The 16,124-nt window shown below is 45.3% G+C and overlaps 1 protein-coding gene across 4 annotated transcripts in view; it reads right to left on the bottom strand.

Moving 5' to 3' along the window:
• The window catches only part of LOC135921823 (neprilysin-2-like), a 43,358-nt gene that overhangs the window by 9,712 nt on the left and 17,522 nt on the right, over positions 1 to 16,124 (bottom strand). For all 4 annotated transcript variants that reach the window (XM_065456165.2, XM_065456166.2, XM_065456167.1 and 1 more), the window contains 5 exons: positions 15,604 to 15,922; positions 11,957 to 12,121; positions 9,282 to 9,606; positions 6,643 to 7,079; positions 1,947 to 2,192 (listed from right to left, as the gene is read on the bottom strand). In XM_065456165.2, coding sequence (XP_065312237.1) covers positions 1,947 to 2,192; positions 6,643 to 7,079; positions 9,282 to 9,606; positions 11,957 to 12,121; positions 15,604 to 15,922 — 1,492 coding nt within the window. The remainder of the gene's footprint in view (positions 1 to 1,946; positions 2,193 to 6,642; positions 7,080 to 9,281; positions 9,607 to 11,956; positions 12,122 to 15,603; positions 15,923 to 16,124) is intronic.

Genomic DNA, 16,124 nt, shown 5'->3' with positions numbered 1-16,124 from the left:
TTCTGTTTCACGCGGTCGATTCCCACGCAGTCGCAACACTTCTACTAGTGGCAGGTCTGTTTTGCATGTAAATGCAGTGGCCGTGTGGCTGTAACAGGCGACTGCCGTCGACGTTCAATGTGACCGGCCGCCTGAAGCATCGCATGCTTTGTCCTCTCAGAGGAGCTCCTGCTGCTAGGGGAGCAATGCTTTCTGTGCCACTGGTCGGGCCGACTCGTGTTCGCCGAAAACTGGCGCGTTTCGTGTAGTATTTCGCCCTGAGTGGCGGTAGATGACACCACTGAATACATATCTTTCTTTTTTTTTTCGTATCGACTTTTGTAGTGTGATCCTTTGTAAATAATATGTTTGTACCTTGACTGCACAGTCTGTACTCCAGCAGATTACACACGCACTATCTGTGTACAAAGTCAAGTACACCCGAGCAATTTTATGCGAAGCATATTACGAGGGCTCAACCCAGCTCCTCAGGCGCGGCGGTGACCATGAAATCACGTGACACCGTGACGTCACGACAGAGGAGAAGTGGCTTTGGCTCAACTCTTGCAAGACGGGCTGGGTGGGAATCGAACCAGGGTCTCCGGAGTGTGGGACGGAGACGCTACCACTGAGCCACGAGTACAACGCTTCAAAGCGGTACAAAAGCGCCTCTAGTGAATGCGGTGTTGCCTTAGAAACGCGCTGTTTCTAAGGCGTGCGTCTCTTGCTCAGGCGCACATTTCGTTGACGCGCCGAACGCTGCTTTGCTCGACGCTCACCGCGTCCAATGCGGGGCGCGTAGTCGCTGCCCTGTAGCCCATTGTCTTACACCCCTTGGCGGGTCGACGGGAACGCTGTCGCGTTCCACTCTTGAAGGCGAAGAAGTAATGCATGAGTTGTTTCTTCGTCTAGCCGAACCAAATATAGCCAAGCAACAGCAGTTCACCAGGCTAAACAGTGGTTCAACAACTAAAATAAAGGCTAGTATGCTTCGCATCCTGGGCTTAACCTTACCTAAGCCACAGCCATTTTTTCAATTATATCGCGCGAGCTTCGACAGGACAGCGTGTCATTTCTTCTGCATATTACACCCGCTTCCTTGAAATTACTGGCCCAGCTTCCGAATAACGCACAGTGATATCTTGGTTCCAATGGCTGCGGCGAACCTGTGTGCCAAAGTTTTTTTTTTTGATTAACAGGACCTTGTACTATCAATGTTCATCAGTGCAAAAAAAAAAAAAAAATAAAAAAAGCCCACAGACTTTTTATCATTGTTTATACCTTCTACGTTCTATAAATGTCGTATTGCATAGATCGTTATTAATATTATTTCATATATATCGCACACTTTGGCGTTTACACGAACTGCAATTCCTTCCTTTTGATGCGTGTTACTTTTGCATATTCGTATGTATTTCTCTTAGGTATGTGTGCATCCCTTGAATTGTTTATACGCCATGATCAAGTCGAATGTTGTTAGAGTGCAGACATTTATTCAATTATGCTGCGATCTATGCGTACCTACGCAAACTATCATTCTTTTTTATGCTGTCCACTGCGTTGCTGAAATCGGGGTTGTGGCATCGACTTCAGCACCGCATTGACATGGTGAGCGAAATGAGAAAAAAAAAGCTTGCGTTTTTATACTTACATCCAGGTTTAAAGACACCATGTGGTCAAACTTAACACGGAGTCCTCCATTACGGAGTCCCCCACTAATAATCAGCTCGTGTCTGGGCACGTAAAATCCAGTTTATCCAGCTAAAGCTTTTAAAAAAATATTTTTCTTCCATTACGGAGTGCCCCACTAATTTTCAGCTCGTGGTTTGGGCACGTAAAATCCAATTTATCCAGCTAACTGTTTTTTTTTTCATTCTCAAAGGAGGTCTGCCCGAGAACCTTTAAATATATTTCCTCTGCCTCCGGCATTATACGACTCGAAACTTTAAATTCCACACTTCTCTAACCTCCCAGAACGTCTCGAAGCCCCTGTCGGCGATCTTGAGCAGGGCGTTCCTCTTGCGGGACGCCAGCAGCGCCCTCCACGTGGCCAGCGGAGACTCCTCGGCGTCGGCGAAGGCCAGCTCGGCAAAGCGCATGCGCAGCCGCTGCTTGTGCAGCCAGTCCGGCAGGAACAGCTGCCGCCGAAGCGGGCCCATCGAGCGCAGGAAACGGGAGGAGAGCTCGCGGGACATGCCTTTGGAGCGCGCCACCTGGGAACAAGAAAAGAAAATTAAGGTGTTACACGCAGCGTACTTGAACCATGGTTTTACATGCGAATGAGTGCTGTCTGTACCTAACTTTTTTATTGCTCATCAGTCTCAGAAACCGCTACACGCTCTGCGATGCGGTATATGCCTAAACACTTTCGTCAGAGTAACGGCTTCTTTCATAGCAGTGAAGGCCAGTGGTACATACAGTCATTGAACTTGAAATAGACGTGCACTTTCAATCCGTACTAACCACTTCCGACCCTTCGGTTAGAATTGTTGTTGCATCCTTTTCATCGCGGAAGTCAGCCATCGCAATAAGTGGCGCCTAAATACCGCCATAATTCGTCATTATTATTGATTTAAGGAATAAATGTTTATTGAACAGATGGTCCGTGTCCCGTCGGGAAAAGAAAAAAAAAACAAGAGGGGGGGGAATTTAGGGGGAAACATTAGAGTAGGTTCAGGAGTCCCGTCTCTGCAGCAAACGCAAACCGGCGAGCGTAAAACTTCCTTGACACGGTTGCTGGAGCCGACAGAGCTTATCCAGGCGTCGCAATTTCGGCGGTGGTGGTGGCTCCACGGACATCAGGTGTCTCATCGGTGCCGCTGAATGAGCGTCACATTCTCGGAACAGGTGAACGGTGCTGGATCAGACCTGTAGTCGGCAGTCTGGGCATTTGTGCGTCAAAGAGACTGCTAGCGATTGCACAACAAAAAAAGCTGGGGCCCCATCGACAAGACGAGATCTCCGTGGGTACTCGGAGCGGTAGGTACAAAAAAGCAATGATACGCAGCATCGAAATGAGGCAGTTGATAGGAGGACACGCAAGTTTACTTAAGCATGGTATGGGCTCGATATTTTTTGGCGAAATTCTACAAGACGTGTTTGTGCGATCGTGTTTAGGCGTCATTTGGCAGAAAAGAAAACTGCAAAAATGTGGCCACCTCCTTCTCCAATCGGTGCAAGCAATGACGTTTCGTAATCGTGTTCGCGCAATGCTGAAACGTTGGACGCTGTTTTTGATAATTGACTTCTGCAGCTTGTCTTCAAAGGTACATTTGAAGTGCAAATTGGTCCGCTTTAGATGTTCCAACAGATGCCGTTTACAAAACTGGGATATCTGTTCTAGGTATGAAGTTACTTATCTGTAAGCTTCGCGGTTCAATATTATTTAAAAAGAAACTTACGAAATTTTGGCCATATTTGCAAAATAACTCAGGACATAAATCAAAGTTCTGCATCCTGGAGTTCCTAAAATTTAGCATTTCATTTTTCTCAAGTGCAACATAGTTCATTCACGCAGGTTCAGCTGTTGTTGCATAAAGCCATTTCTACTAAAAAAATGAAGCTAGCCTCTAGCTAACGCTACCTTGTTAAGGCGCTTGCCAGCACGAGCGAAATACAGCTTAAAGGGTGAGGATTTCTTCTGCATATTACGCCCGCTTCCCTGAAGTGAAAGCCCCAGCTTCCGTATAAAGCGCAGGTAGACTTTGGTTCCCATGGCAGCATCGGGCCCATGTGCCAAAGTATTCGTTATATTTATTAAGAGGACCCTATATTATCAATGTTCATCAGGATACTTACGCAAAAAAAATCATACACTCCTGATCATTGTTTATACGTTCCGCGTTTTATAAATTTTATTTTGCATAGGCCGTTATTAATATTATTTGACGTATGTCGCACACATTAGCGTTTACACGAACTGCATTCCCTACGTTCGGTGTGTGTTACTTTAACATATTCGTATGTATTTATGTTAGGTATGCGCATCCCTTGACTCGTTTATACGCCACGATCACGTACAATGATCTTAGACTGCAGAAATTCTTCAATTATGCTGCGATCTATGCGTACCTAAGCAAACCATTGCTCTTTATTGTGTTGCACATTGCGCTGCTGGAACCGGAGTTGTGGCGTCGACTTCGGCACCAAATTTAGATGGTGAGAGAAATGAAAAAAAAAAGGCTTGCGTATTTATACTACTCGTAAAAAAGAAAGAGAAAACCCCGCGCGTAACAGTTCTTCGAAGGCGATAGAAGCAAGGTAAATGTTTTATTCGAATAACTTATTATTATCTTTTCAAAGCAAATTCGGGGAATCCGACACACGTTGCATTTTCATTTGACATCGACTGCGCCTTCGGCCGCCCGCCTTCGTCGTCGAAAGAAAATCGCCAGCGTATTGTAGCGAAGACGCGCGCCCGGTGCCTTCAGGGCACAGACTGCATGAGCATATCAGCGTGACATTGCGTCTCTGACCGGATAGCAGCGAGCGCTGAGCATTACACAAAAGAAGTGTGTGCTAGATAGGGTGTAAATATTTTAGGAAAACTTTCTCTGAACCAAAACTGCCAGTTTCAGCTTTCTTTTTTTTGTTTGCTCTGTAAACGGTGCACTGCCGCACGCACATCATCGCAAGGTGAAGCCATTCAGCCAAGTGTAGGGCTTGAGGTGAAGCAATCTCACGAAGATTAGCAGGCAGGTCGCACTCTTTCAATTTATCACGGCGCTATTATTGCCGGTGCTTTCAAATGAAAACCGTGCCTTTGAAAGGAACAGCATTAGTCGTCATCGTTAACGAAATGAAACCTTGGTGCTGCCTTGGTACATCGGGCGCACGTTTCGTGAAATACATCGGAGAGAGATTTGCAAACAAAGCAGTTGCAAAGTACCATAGTTGCGAAGCACTAGAGTCTCAAAGTACAAGTATATGTAGATGTATGAGCTAAATGCTATCAAAGTCATATGTAGATGCTTCGGTAAAGGAATTTTACACAATTAAAAAAGAACTTGCTGTTGGGCTCGTTCGTAACACATCTAAGATAATGAAAAGAGCGAAAATAGGCTCACTCGCAACCACGCAAACAACCACACGCACAGACACACTAGATATACGTCCCCTCCCCTCCCCACCCCCCACCCACCCCACACACACACAACTCTGTAGGGGGACGCATTTAGTGCGTCTGCGTGTGTGCGTGGTTGCGAGTTTGCCTATTTGCGGCTTTCTTATTACTCTAAGCTGTTTACAGAATTAGACTACCGGTTTTCTTAAAGGTGCCAATAGAACGCTATAAAAATTATACGTGAAATTATTTTTTGAAATTATTTTGGTACTTGCTGTTCGAAAGAATTGGCTGCTTGAATAAAAAAAAAAAAGCTCATTTAAAGGTGCAACCATTCTCATTTCCTTAGCTCAGTGTTTGCCTAACGAGAGCATTTCAGCCTATCAAATGTTTTCCAATAGCGAACTTCCTCTTAAAGAATACCTCGTGCGGACTCACCGGATGTGTTGGTTGTAACTACACTAGAACGTGACTTTCAGCGTTTGTTCTACCTCAAGAAACCTTTGAAATGATTCAGTACCGTGATCGAAATAGAAGCAAATAAAAATTTGCGAGCCTATGGCGCGACGAGACAGCTAGCTTCATCGCAGGAGAAGCACTCTGCCATTGCCTCGACCGGCCATCACGAGCAGTATGCAATTGCACAGATACTACCATGCCGGGTTCTATGGCTCACGTGACTCCGCCTTTTATTTGCTTCGCAGCGTATTTCCAGAGGTGGTTTCGAGCGCTCCGCGTTTCTCAGGAATCTCCCAGTACTTCGAGTTCCCCTTGTGTTTTCGCCAGGAGTATTACAGGCGTAGTAACTGCATCTTCCATATAGACACGTACGCAACATAATATGCATGTGCCGTCATGTCCACTGAAGGAAGGAGTGGCTCCTCCAATAAGGGGGAGGCTGGCTTTTGTTTGTATATTGAACCATTTTCGCGACATGTCGTCCGCATAAATTCGAACACGAACAATTCTGAAAGCCCTCCAACGTGTTGTTTAGTTTAGAGGTTCACCCGTAGTCGTAACAGTGGCCCAATTCGTGCTCCAGTATGTACAACTGGGGCTGCTTCTTGCCCAGAAGCTAACTACAGAACAATTGCGCATCGTACTCCAACGTAATTATTCGTAACAGGCTTTCTCATCTGTTCGCGTTTCAATTTACGCTGATGGCATATGGTCGCGATGCATCGTCAGCACGTGCCCTACGAAGCGCAATCTTTCGGCAGTGGCCAAACCAAATTATTTCAACACTGTGCTCTGCCCAAACCAGGCGAAAGGCCACTGCACAAGCCGCAATACAACCGTGTCAGATGTACTCTTTCACATTGACCAAATCAATCAATCAATCAATCAATCAATCAATCAATCAATCAATCAATCAATCAATCAATCAATCAATCAATGAATGAATGAATGAATGAATGAATGAATGAATGAATGAATCAATCAATCAATCACAAGCCACTATACAGCCATGTCACATATACCCTTCGACATTGACCAAATCAATCAATCAATCAATCAATCAATCAATCAATCAATCAATCAATCAATCAATCAATCAATCAATCAATCAATCAATCAATCAATCAATCAATCAATCAAACCTCGCGCGCCGACGTGCTCACGATCCAGTCGACCAGACGGCGCGTCATCTCGCGGAAGTGGCGCTGCAGTCGCGCGCGCCGTTTCGGACTCAGTCCTCCTCTCCGCCTCCGGTCTCCGAGCCTGGCCCCGTTCCAGTAGACGAACGCCACGAGCTCGGGGGCCGCGCCCGCCACCAGCCTCAGGCAGCGCAGGTCGGCGACGTCGGCCGCCGGGTCCCCGTCCTGCCAGCCGGGCCGGAGCGCGGCCGACAGCTGCGCCAGCCGACTGAAGCGCCCGGTCCTCCGCTCCAGGAACGGGGCGTAGCGCACGTACATGCGGAAGGCCAGGTAGTTTCGCAGCAGCGTGGCGCCGAACTGCGTCACCAGGGCGGCCAGCTGTTGCTGGAAGGAGCCGCCCTTGATTTGGACGGGCGTCCGCCGGCCGAACGTGGCCACGCCTGCGCAGAAGTGGGGCGTAAGAACACGCTGTACTTGGGAATCCACGTTGAAGCGAGCACAGCGCGGAAACAAGCGAGGAAGTGCGAGTGACAAGGGACGGGCACAACCTCCGACTTCTAAATGGATGTTTATTTTCAGTTTCAAAGATATAAGTGAAGTTTACTTGCACAGCAGTGCCGGAGAACGCATAAGCGTAGAAATATTCTGTACACTGCCTCTAGAAGGACACGTTATTCGCGAGCTGTATAGAGTAAATAAATAAATAAATAAATAAATAAATAAATAAATAAATAAATAAATAAATAAATAAATAAACTGTATTGAGTACGTAAGTACTCAATGCAATAAGTACGTAAGTACGTCAACAGTAAAAGAAAACTAAGAAATTATGGCATGACAAATCCTAGCGTATTAGTGGTAGCAATAATAATCATCCATCGAAATATCTAAGCTACATTCAATATTTCTTTATATGTTAATTTTAAATAAATGTATTAGATACAGAAGCTACACACGTACAAGAGCTTCACTTGCATCGACGACATCGACGCCGACTTTGAGAGCAGGCTATCGCCATTTCTCTCCGTCATCAAGGCTAGTGATGTCCGAAAATCGGCATTACACTCTGTTCAAAAATCTAAAATTTGTGTTTAGATCTTTTTTTCAAGTGCTTCCTGAAGAAATCGCTGTGGAGACCCGTGTTTCTCCCGATTATTCTATAGCTAGACTCAAATACAAGCATTTCCAGAACTTAAAAGCAAATATATTTATAGATGCCTTTCCTCTTTCTTTCTCTCTCTCTCTAGACGTATAGATAACGATGGTGCTCGAAGAGTGAACGCATGAAGTCACCGACATGATTATTAGTGCGGAAGAAAATTGATAACGAAAAAGTAGGACAGAACGCTAGTCCGGATGCCTCTCTTTTCTAACATATATTTGTTTTCACATTAGGAACTATATAACAGCAAATGCACCAACTAGTCGAACTGTCTTCTTTAGTTGACTTGTGTATTAGATTCGACGACCGACGGAGCTATCGCTACGAGATGAGCGTTGCTTGTCTGTCTGGGCGCAAGTTCGCCGAATAAAAAAAAGAAGTGAAATGCTTGGTTCTACATCGTCAATACAAGGTTACAATATCCCCATCACTTAGAATGTACGAATTCTAGTATGGGGCTTGTTTTTTTTTACCCGTTCTGCTCAACGACGGGGAAAAAAATACAAACAGTAGGCTTCGGGTAAAGCTTTTCTCAATGTGAATCCACTTCACTACACTGTCCTGAGTACTTCTACGCACCATGACCTTGCTGAAGGCACAGCCATGCCTAACGAGATTTTCACTGTGCTCTGTTCACAGAGCAATGATAATACGATAGTTCTTCCTTTGTTGTTCATAATTTCTCAAGTCAATGAGTAACTGTTGTCTGTGCTTTCAACTAGTGATTCAATTGTTTTAACTAACAAAATAAGACGGCGAGAAAAAGAAAACCGAACAACACCAACAAAAAACAACGGCTAGGAAAAAAAAGAACGTGATATATCTGACTGTATAAGAACTGCATAATAAATTACTCAGTAATTATGATTACTCCCTAGGATATTGCACAATCCTACCACCTCGCGCTTCTTTTCGACGGAGTCTGCAGCGCTTCGGAATGAAATTATGTAGCTGGAAGTCTAGGAGGGTTGGTAAAGCAAGCTTCTCTTAAAAAAAAAAGAAAATAAAAGCAAGCACACCCATTTGTACATGTAAACAGCGTACCCAGGCAGGATATTGTAATGCCTGCCGTATGCACTGCAACGCGTTTTTATTCTTCCGTAACTGTCCTTCTCATGATCAGGGTGCCCTGTGACTAATTGACCCAGGTAAACGTCAACTTGACATTCGGAGAAAAAATAAATGGAGCTGGACAGGTCATGCGATACGTAAGGCAGATAATCGGTGAACGGTTAGCGTTACAGAATGGTTGACAAGGGAGAGGAAGTGCAGCCGAGGACGGCAGTAAGCTAGGCGGGGTGATGAGGAGAGACGCAATTAGGAATCAGCTAGAGCGAGTCAGGAGCGATTGTAGATCGCTGCGAGACGCCTTCGTCCCGCAGTGGACATAAAAGAGATCATGATAATGACGACGACGACGACGACGACGATGATGATGACGACGACGATGGTGATGACGACGATGACGATGACGGCGTACCTCGGAAGGCGGCCGTCAGGAACCGGGTCCAGTTCCAGTGGGTCCCGTGGGCGAGGCGGCCGACGGTGGTGGGCACGTAGTCGTGGACGCCTCGCCTGTGCGCAGCCAGTTCGACGAGCGCCTGCTCGACGCGGAACAGTCCGTGCAGGTCCCGGTGTCCGGCGGCCTTCTGCACCGCCGTGAGGAACCACTCGTCGTTGGCGTCGCTCATGCGCGCGAAGTCCCGGAACAGGGGTTCGGGCGGCTCGATCCGGGCCACCCATCGCGCTCGGCCCCCGGTCGCCGCTGACCCGGGCCCGCTCCGCGAGGACCTCGTGTCGTGCCACTGATCGCGAAACAGGGCGGAAAAATTAGGGGACGAGCGGAATTACGGCCGGCGCTTTTGCGGAGACGTCTCGCGTCGACCCACACTTGAGGGTCGACGCTCGCCCTAGAAGAATAGCTGAACGGTGATCGAACACGACAGAGACTTGATGACTGGGAGTTTAGCGGCCAAGTCGCGTTACGAACGGGACATAGGTCAAGATTGACGTGAAATAAACGCGGCACTTTACTTCCAGCTGACGTTTACGGAGATGAAACAGAATACACAAGCATACAAAAACGAAACAAGATCGACAAAAAATACGGCAGAACTCATCTCACGATGTCTGTCGACGGAAATTCGGATAGCATTCGAGCAATGCCATGACACACCGTATTCCGGAAGTCACGTCCATTCAAAGAGTGCAGTAGCAATTTTGAGACTTTCGCTGCTTCGGTTACATGTCACACTCTCCGATGGCTCCCCACTTTGCTATAACGCTCGCTTGCCAAGGTCGCCCGAGAGCACGGAAGCATGACGATGACTGTATGACGCCGACGCTGACATAACTCATTGAAGAAGGAATGATGTCGATGAAACGCCAAAGGCCGTATACCGACAACAGCACAAGGACAATCAGGTGTCGATTCTTAAATTATGATGATGGTGTAAAGCCAACAGCGTGGCAACGCCGATGATGTCAGGACAATGAGATGACGACGGCTGTATGACGGCGATGGCAAGTTCCCGGTGAGTTCGCAAGGTTACGAATTTGGAGCAATTTTTCAGAAGGACACCAGTTTCGATGTATTCATTTGCAAACTATGCGACCAAATACATTGACGCTCCACCAGCGCCCCTTTTCTTCTATGAATGAAACGGCACTTAAAAATAATATAGTAAGTTGGACAACAGTGCATTTTTACGTCAAGTTTGATAGCGCACCTCTCGAAAACGGTGCCATCTCAAAAACTGGTTCCAAGTTGATATGCCTTGCAAACTTACCAGCGTGAATGCTTAAACTACAATATGTACTGCGAAACAATAAATTAGAAACCTGAATAATGAAGTTTTTTAATTAAACGGTTTCGTATTTTGGTTTTTCATTTGTGTAATGCCCGTCTTTTTGCGTAATCCAGTTCAAGTATTAGAAGTGTTTTTGTCCACAGGCTATTTTTAAAATACTCTGCATATTCCTCAAAATAACAACAAACACCCACAGAAAAAAAAAAACACCCGGTATTTGACAATCGCCGGAAGCCCAGTGTCTTTGCAGTTAAAGGCAGGGCTCTGCCTTTCCGCTCTGCACAAAATACGGTTATCGCGTCATCGCATAACATCAAAAATACTTCACAGCGCCGCGAGTCTGTAAAACAATGCGGAAACCAAGGCCGCGATCTCCATTTCTAGAGTTCTCCAGGGCAGTACAATTCTGCGATTGGGCAAGTAATATTTAACATGTCAAGTTGCCGCATACGGCTCAGCTCAGCCGAATGACACAACTGTAATCCATCTTAATGCGTCGCGGAGTACCGCTTCCATTTCCGTTAGTAGCAGATGAAGCAGAGTTCACCATGTAACCGCAACAGCCTAGGAAAAAAAAATCTCGGGTCACTGTTAAACTACACATAAGAGTCACATATCTGCAGAGCCACGGAGACCTCTAATGTTTGTTGTTTTGGAGCTGCCAAGACTCGCAAAAAGCCGCGCATCTATTCCATGCAGTCAAGTAATAGTGCAATGCGCGAATGCGCTGGTGACATATAAATAAAATAAATAAATAAATGAATAGAAAAATAAATAAATAAATAAATAAATAAATAAATAAATAAATAAATAAATAAATAAATAAATAAATAAAATTCTGGCATCTTCTAGCGACGCAGTTTTCAATCTCTACGTAACCTAACGTGTTATTTTTTTCTTGAGTTTCCTGTTATTATTGTGCTCCTACCCCTTAAATACTGTTTTATTATAGCCTAATATTGTCACGCTCCCTCTGTAATTCTATTGCTTATGTTTTCCTTTGTGAAAATTTCTTGTTCACTGACCTTTCGCGTTAAAAAGTATTCGGTTTGTCTTTTGCACAATTTTTAACGCTACACAACTGCATGTTAGCGCATTTTTTACACAGTATTTTTTGTATATTTATTCACATATGTATTACAATTATTGTATAACCTTTGAGTTTACTCTCCCCCTTACACAATGCCTCTGGGGGCCTGTAAGGTATCTTTAAGTAAATAAATAAATTGTAATGAAGAAGAAGAGCACGAGAACAAACAAACAAATAAATAAATAAATAAATAAATAAATAAATAAATAAATAAATAAATAAATAAATAAATAAATAAATAAATAATCTGCTCACCTTGACGACTCGAACATCTGCGATGGCAGGAATGGCGGAGAGAGACAGGACGTTGGCCGCGGCGGTCGACAGGTCGCCATCTTTGCTGTCCGACGCTGAGGAGTCGGGCTGGCTGCTGAACGGAAAACCCAGTAAGCCGTGCTCAGCCAAGATTTTGTCGAACACCTGCGAAGACGGGGACAAAAGTTAAAGTGGAGCTTTGTCTTTTTGTTTTTTTGCGATCGCCCCCGGGCTTTCCTGACCATGGCTGTCAGGTGCCGCTGCTGTCCTGCCAAACAACTCACACTTACAAAAAAAAAAGAAATTAAAATTGAATTACATGCCCCCGATGGTGGGATCAAAACTCTGGCCCCCAGCACAGTAGCCAGATGCTCTAATGATTGGGCTACAATTGCCCATGATTGCCGGTGTAGTGCACGCCATTAGGAAGCAGCAGGAACTGACCTTAACAAAGAAACTATTTATTACACGAACATAACAAATTAAGTTTGAGCGCGCGAACGATAAGTGAACGCCACGTTAACAAACTTATCCCGCTCCCTGCAACCATCACAATTCACGCTGGCCGATCAACCAAGGGATCAAAGTCGGGCCCGGCGGGACTTACGCTTCACGCTGGTACACTTGCAAAATGTAAATGTAAATATAAATGTATTTATGGTAGCGAAGCTATCATAGAAGCCTATGCGTTCAGAAAATGCGGTTCGTGAGTGATTGATCGGGGATCAGCGCCATCTATACGAGGAGGAGAGACTTCCGGCGCAAAGAAAAATCAAGCGGAAGTGATGCCATATTCGGTAAAAATAAATAAATAAATAAATAAATAAATAAATAAATAAATAAATAAATAAATAAATAAAGTGACGACAGTTTTGTTATTGGCGCAAATATTTCCTCTTTGTTTCTCTTTTTTTGTATGTTTGCGATTGCGGCGATATTTTTTAACATCCTGAAACTGGACAAGAGTCCACTGTGGACTAGGCATTGCAAATTTCAAACTCCACTTGACGGAGGGCTCTAAGTGCATGCGGGCTTTTTAGATATTCTCAAATACGGACTCGCGTCTAGTGTGACGTCATTGAAACGTAAGCGTACTACCGTTCCGGCTTGCTTTTGCTGCTATAATCAGTAATCTGAAATTCGTGACCTTGGCATTAATTTGGCCGTTGATTAATCTTTATTTGCGAGCTGACTAAACACTCCTGGCCACGTCCCACATGTCTCGGCATTATTTCTTGTTTTTTTTTTCAAGTATGTAGGAGACTCTAAAGGGCCGAGTGATGGTCCACATTGCAGTTCACGTTGAAACAAAGGTAAGTCCACTGTTTGCCCTAATTACTGACAACAGTTTAGTTTTATGCGCTGAAGATCATAGAACAAGAATTACACAGTGTGGCATGCAGTGCGCGTCAATTGTAGAAACATGTGAATCAGCACTATGCGCTTCCCAGATCCTTGCGCATAACAATCACAATACGCGATCCCCATATTGATGCACAACTACCACAAAACTAGAATGAACAGGGAACATATGAATAATCTAACTTGCGGTAACAACCAGAATATATATGCAGCTTTTGCTGAAACTTCGTAAGTTGATTTTTGTCGTGCGGATCAACATGAGTATATGCCATTCCTTAAATATTTTTGTATCTAAGGCAGGTGGGAGTGATGTAGATTTATGTTTATAGTCGATGTATATTCTCATTGATACCGGTAGTTTTAAAGTTTTTTTTTTCGAAAAGAAGTAATGTCGTGTTTCGGACAACTTAAAATACTTCATATTATACTTCATATATACTTCATATAGATAGAGAGCCTAGCAGAAAGCTAGTCCCTTCATTGACAAATTACAATTCAATCTTAAGGCCTCAAAATTTATACATATCTCTTATAGAATAGTGGCACAACATAGATAAATAAATTTTCGACCTGCAGCATGATTATTCAGGTGCTTTAGGCTAATCATTATCAGCACAAAAATTTAATAATTTTGGATATAGACGTGTACAGGTGATGCACTAGACGGGGTGATAATTTTAAAGTTCTACGGAACATTTAGAAATCGCATCTGTCAGATTGCAAAATCTTCGTCCTTGAGCCAGATTATTAGGAGAGTCGGATATTACTTGCACGAGAAATTGAAACAAAGGTTCAGCTAATTACCAAAATTAACAAATTAAATTCATATTTACTCACTTTAAGGCACGTGTGGCAATTTACGAATTGTGGCAGGTGAATTCAGAAGAGAGAATTAAGGAGGAGGCAAGTGGGGGACAGCTAGGAATACACTTGTAGCCCGGTTCTAGCAATGTCACGTATACACTGCTCACATCGTTTGGACAGGCTGCAATGAGCTCCGAAATCGCCTACACGTCTGCTGGAGCTGTGGCCAAAGCTTCGTGCAGTCCACGCAATCGCTGCCTACGATAGCTGCAGAAACAGAGGTTTGCAGAGCCGCACCGGGAGTCGTGCACATGCATTGTAAACACGTAGATGGCCGAGAAAAGCAACGGACGCGCCACCGCGTGATCAAATATGGCAGTACTCGCTCGCGCCGCCATGAAAGGGCTCTCGTAGGGCGCGGCTATGGCTGCGCCACCGACGCGACTGAGCGTAGTGCTGGTGGACTTTCCTGGTTTTTTGAAGCCAAAGTCCTCTTTGCCGGCTTCACACGGGCATGGCGTATTCGGTATCTGGATAGCTTGTAACGAATTCTGGAAAAATGGCGGTCAGGTTAGTTAACTTCTATATTTCGCATGAACATAAAAACGTAATCAAATGATACCTGTCCATAGCGAGAACGCGGAAGATTAGTTAGTGACCGAGGATATCATAATAAGTATAATTAGCCTTACAACCAGTTCGGGGCTTTACTACTAGCGCCATCTGCCGAGTGTGCGCTAATTACACGAGCGCCCAAGTTAGGTTGGCTACCCAAAGTATCCCCGATGTCTCCGCCCGTCACGTCACTTTCAGCCGCACTCGTCGAGTCTGCATGCTTATGAAGGCAAGGTCTGCTTTACTGACTACCCGCGAGTTTGGCGTATCTGGATTCTGGATATTTTGTAACCACTTCCAAAAACGAAAACGAGAGCGTAAACTGAGCGTCGACGCCAAAAGAAGAGAATACTGTGATAATTGTGCCTTAAATAAAATGCAGAATGAGTGAATAATGAACAAGAACATGATATATATATAGAGAGAGACAAAATAGCGATATAATCAACATTTATTGACGAGAGCAGATAGTTGGGTTATTTGGTTGAAATGCACACTGAAAAAGTTTGCGTGGAGACACGAGGACAATGCCGAGAAAGGACAGGGACGTCCCTGTTTTTTCTGGGCATTGCCATCGAGTCTCCACGCAGACTTTTTCAGTATGCATATCAATAGTTATTCATCAAATCGTTTGGAGTGTCACGTAAGTTGACGTTGTCATCTTTAGCGTCGACACATCGGTGACCCTTTCCCTTTTTTTTGCAACCAAACAAGTTTTATGTGTCTGAAAGCCTTTTATCCCACTACGCGCAATCCGCGCATGCGCAATCAGCAGCGGCGGCAGCAGCAGCAGCAGCAGCGATGACGACGACGACAACAACAACAACAACAACAACAACAACAACAACAACAACAAAAAGACGTGCCTCTCGCGAATGGGGCTCTGCCTCGGGACTGCGACACGCCTCCCACAGCCTCGCCGGCCAGCGCAGGGAGCCGTCGTCGGTGCCTCGCTTGAGCTCGGCGAGCAGCCTTTGCTCCATCTGGCGGCGCTTCAGGGTCCGCGGAGACACCAGCGCCTCCGATCCCGCGGCGGAGTCGGCGAGCGCGGACGACTTCGCCGAGTGGTTCGCGACCCAGCGACCGCACGCGTGCGCGTAGAAGTCGTCGCAGGGGTCGACGCTGGCGTCGAGCCACGAGGCCAGCTCGTCCTGCAGCACGTCGCTGCCCGCGCTGTCGCAGTACCTGGACGAAGCCACGCGAGAGGTCGTGGAGATTGATCGACGGGTGCCGTGACGTCAGTTTACACTTGGCAAGCTTTAGTTTAGTAATTCGTAATACCCGTTTGCCATAGAAGTTACACTATCGTAATATTATCTTTCTAGGTGGAAGCCAGACCGAAGAGAAATTAAAATGATGCACATTTAATAAGCTATCCTTCTACAAT

The sequence above is a fragment of the Dermacentor albipictus genome, chromosome 9, assembly GCF_038994185.2.
Source record: "Dermacentor albipictus isolate Rhodes 1998 colony chromosome 9, USDA_Dalb.pri_finalv2, whole genome shotgun sequence".
NCBI lineage: Eukaryota > Metazoa > Arthropoda > Arachnida > Ixodida > Ixodidae > Dermacentor > Dermacentor albipictus.
This window is presented reverse-complemented; position numbering and strand designations above follow the sequence as displayed.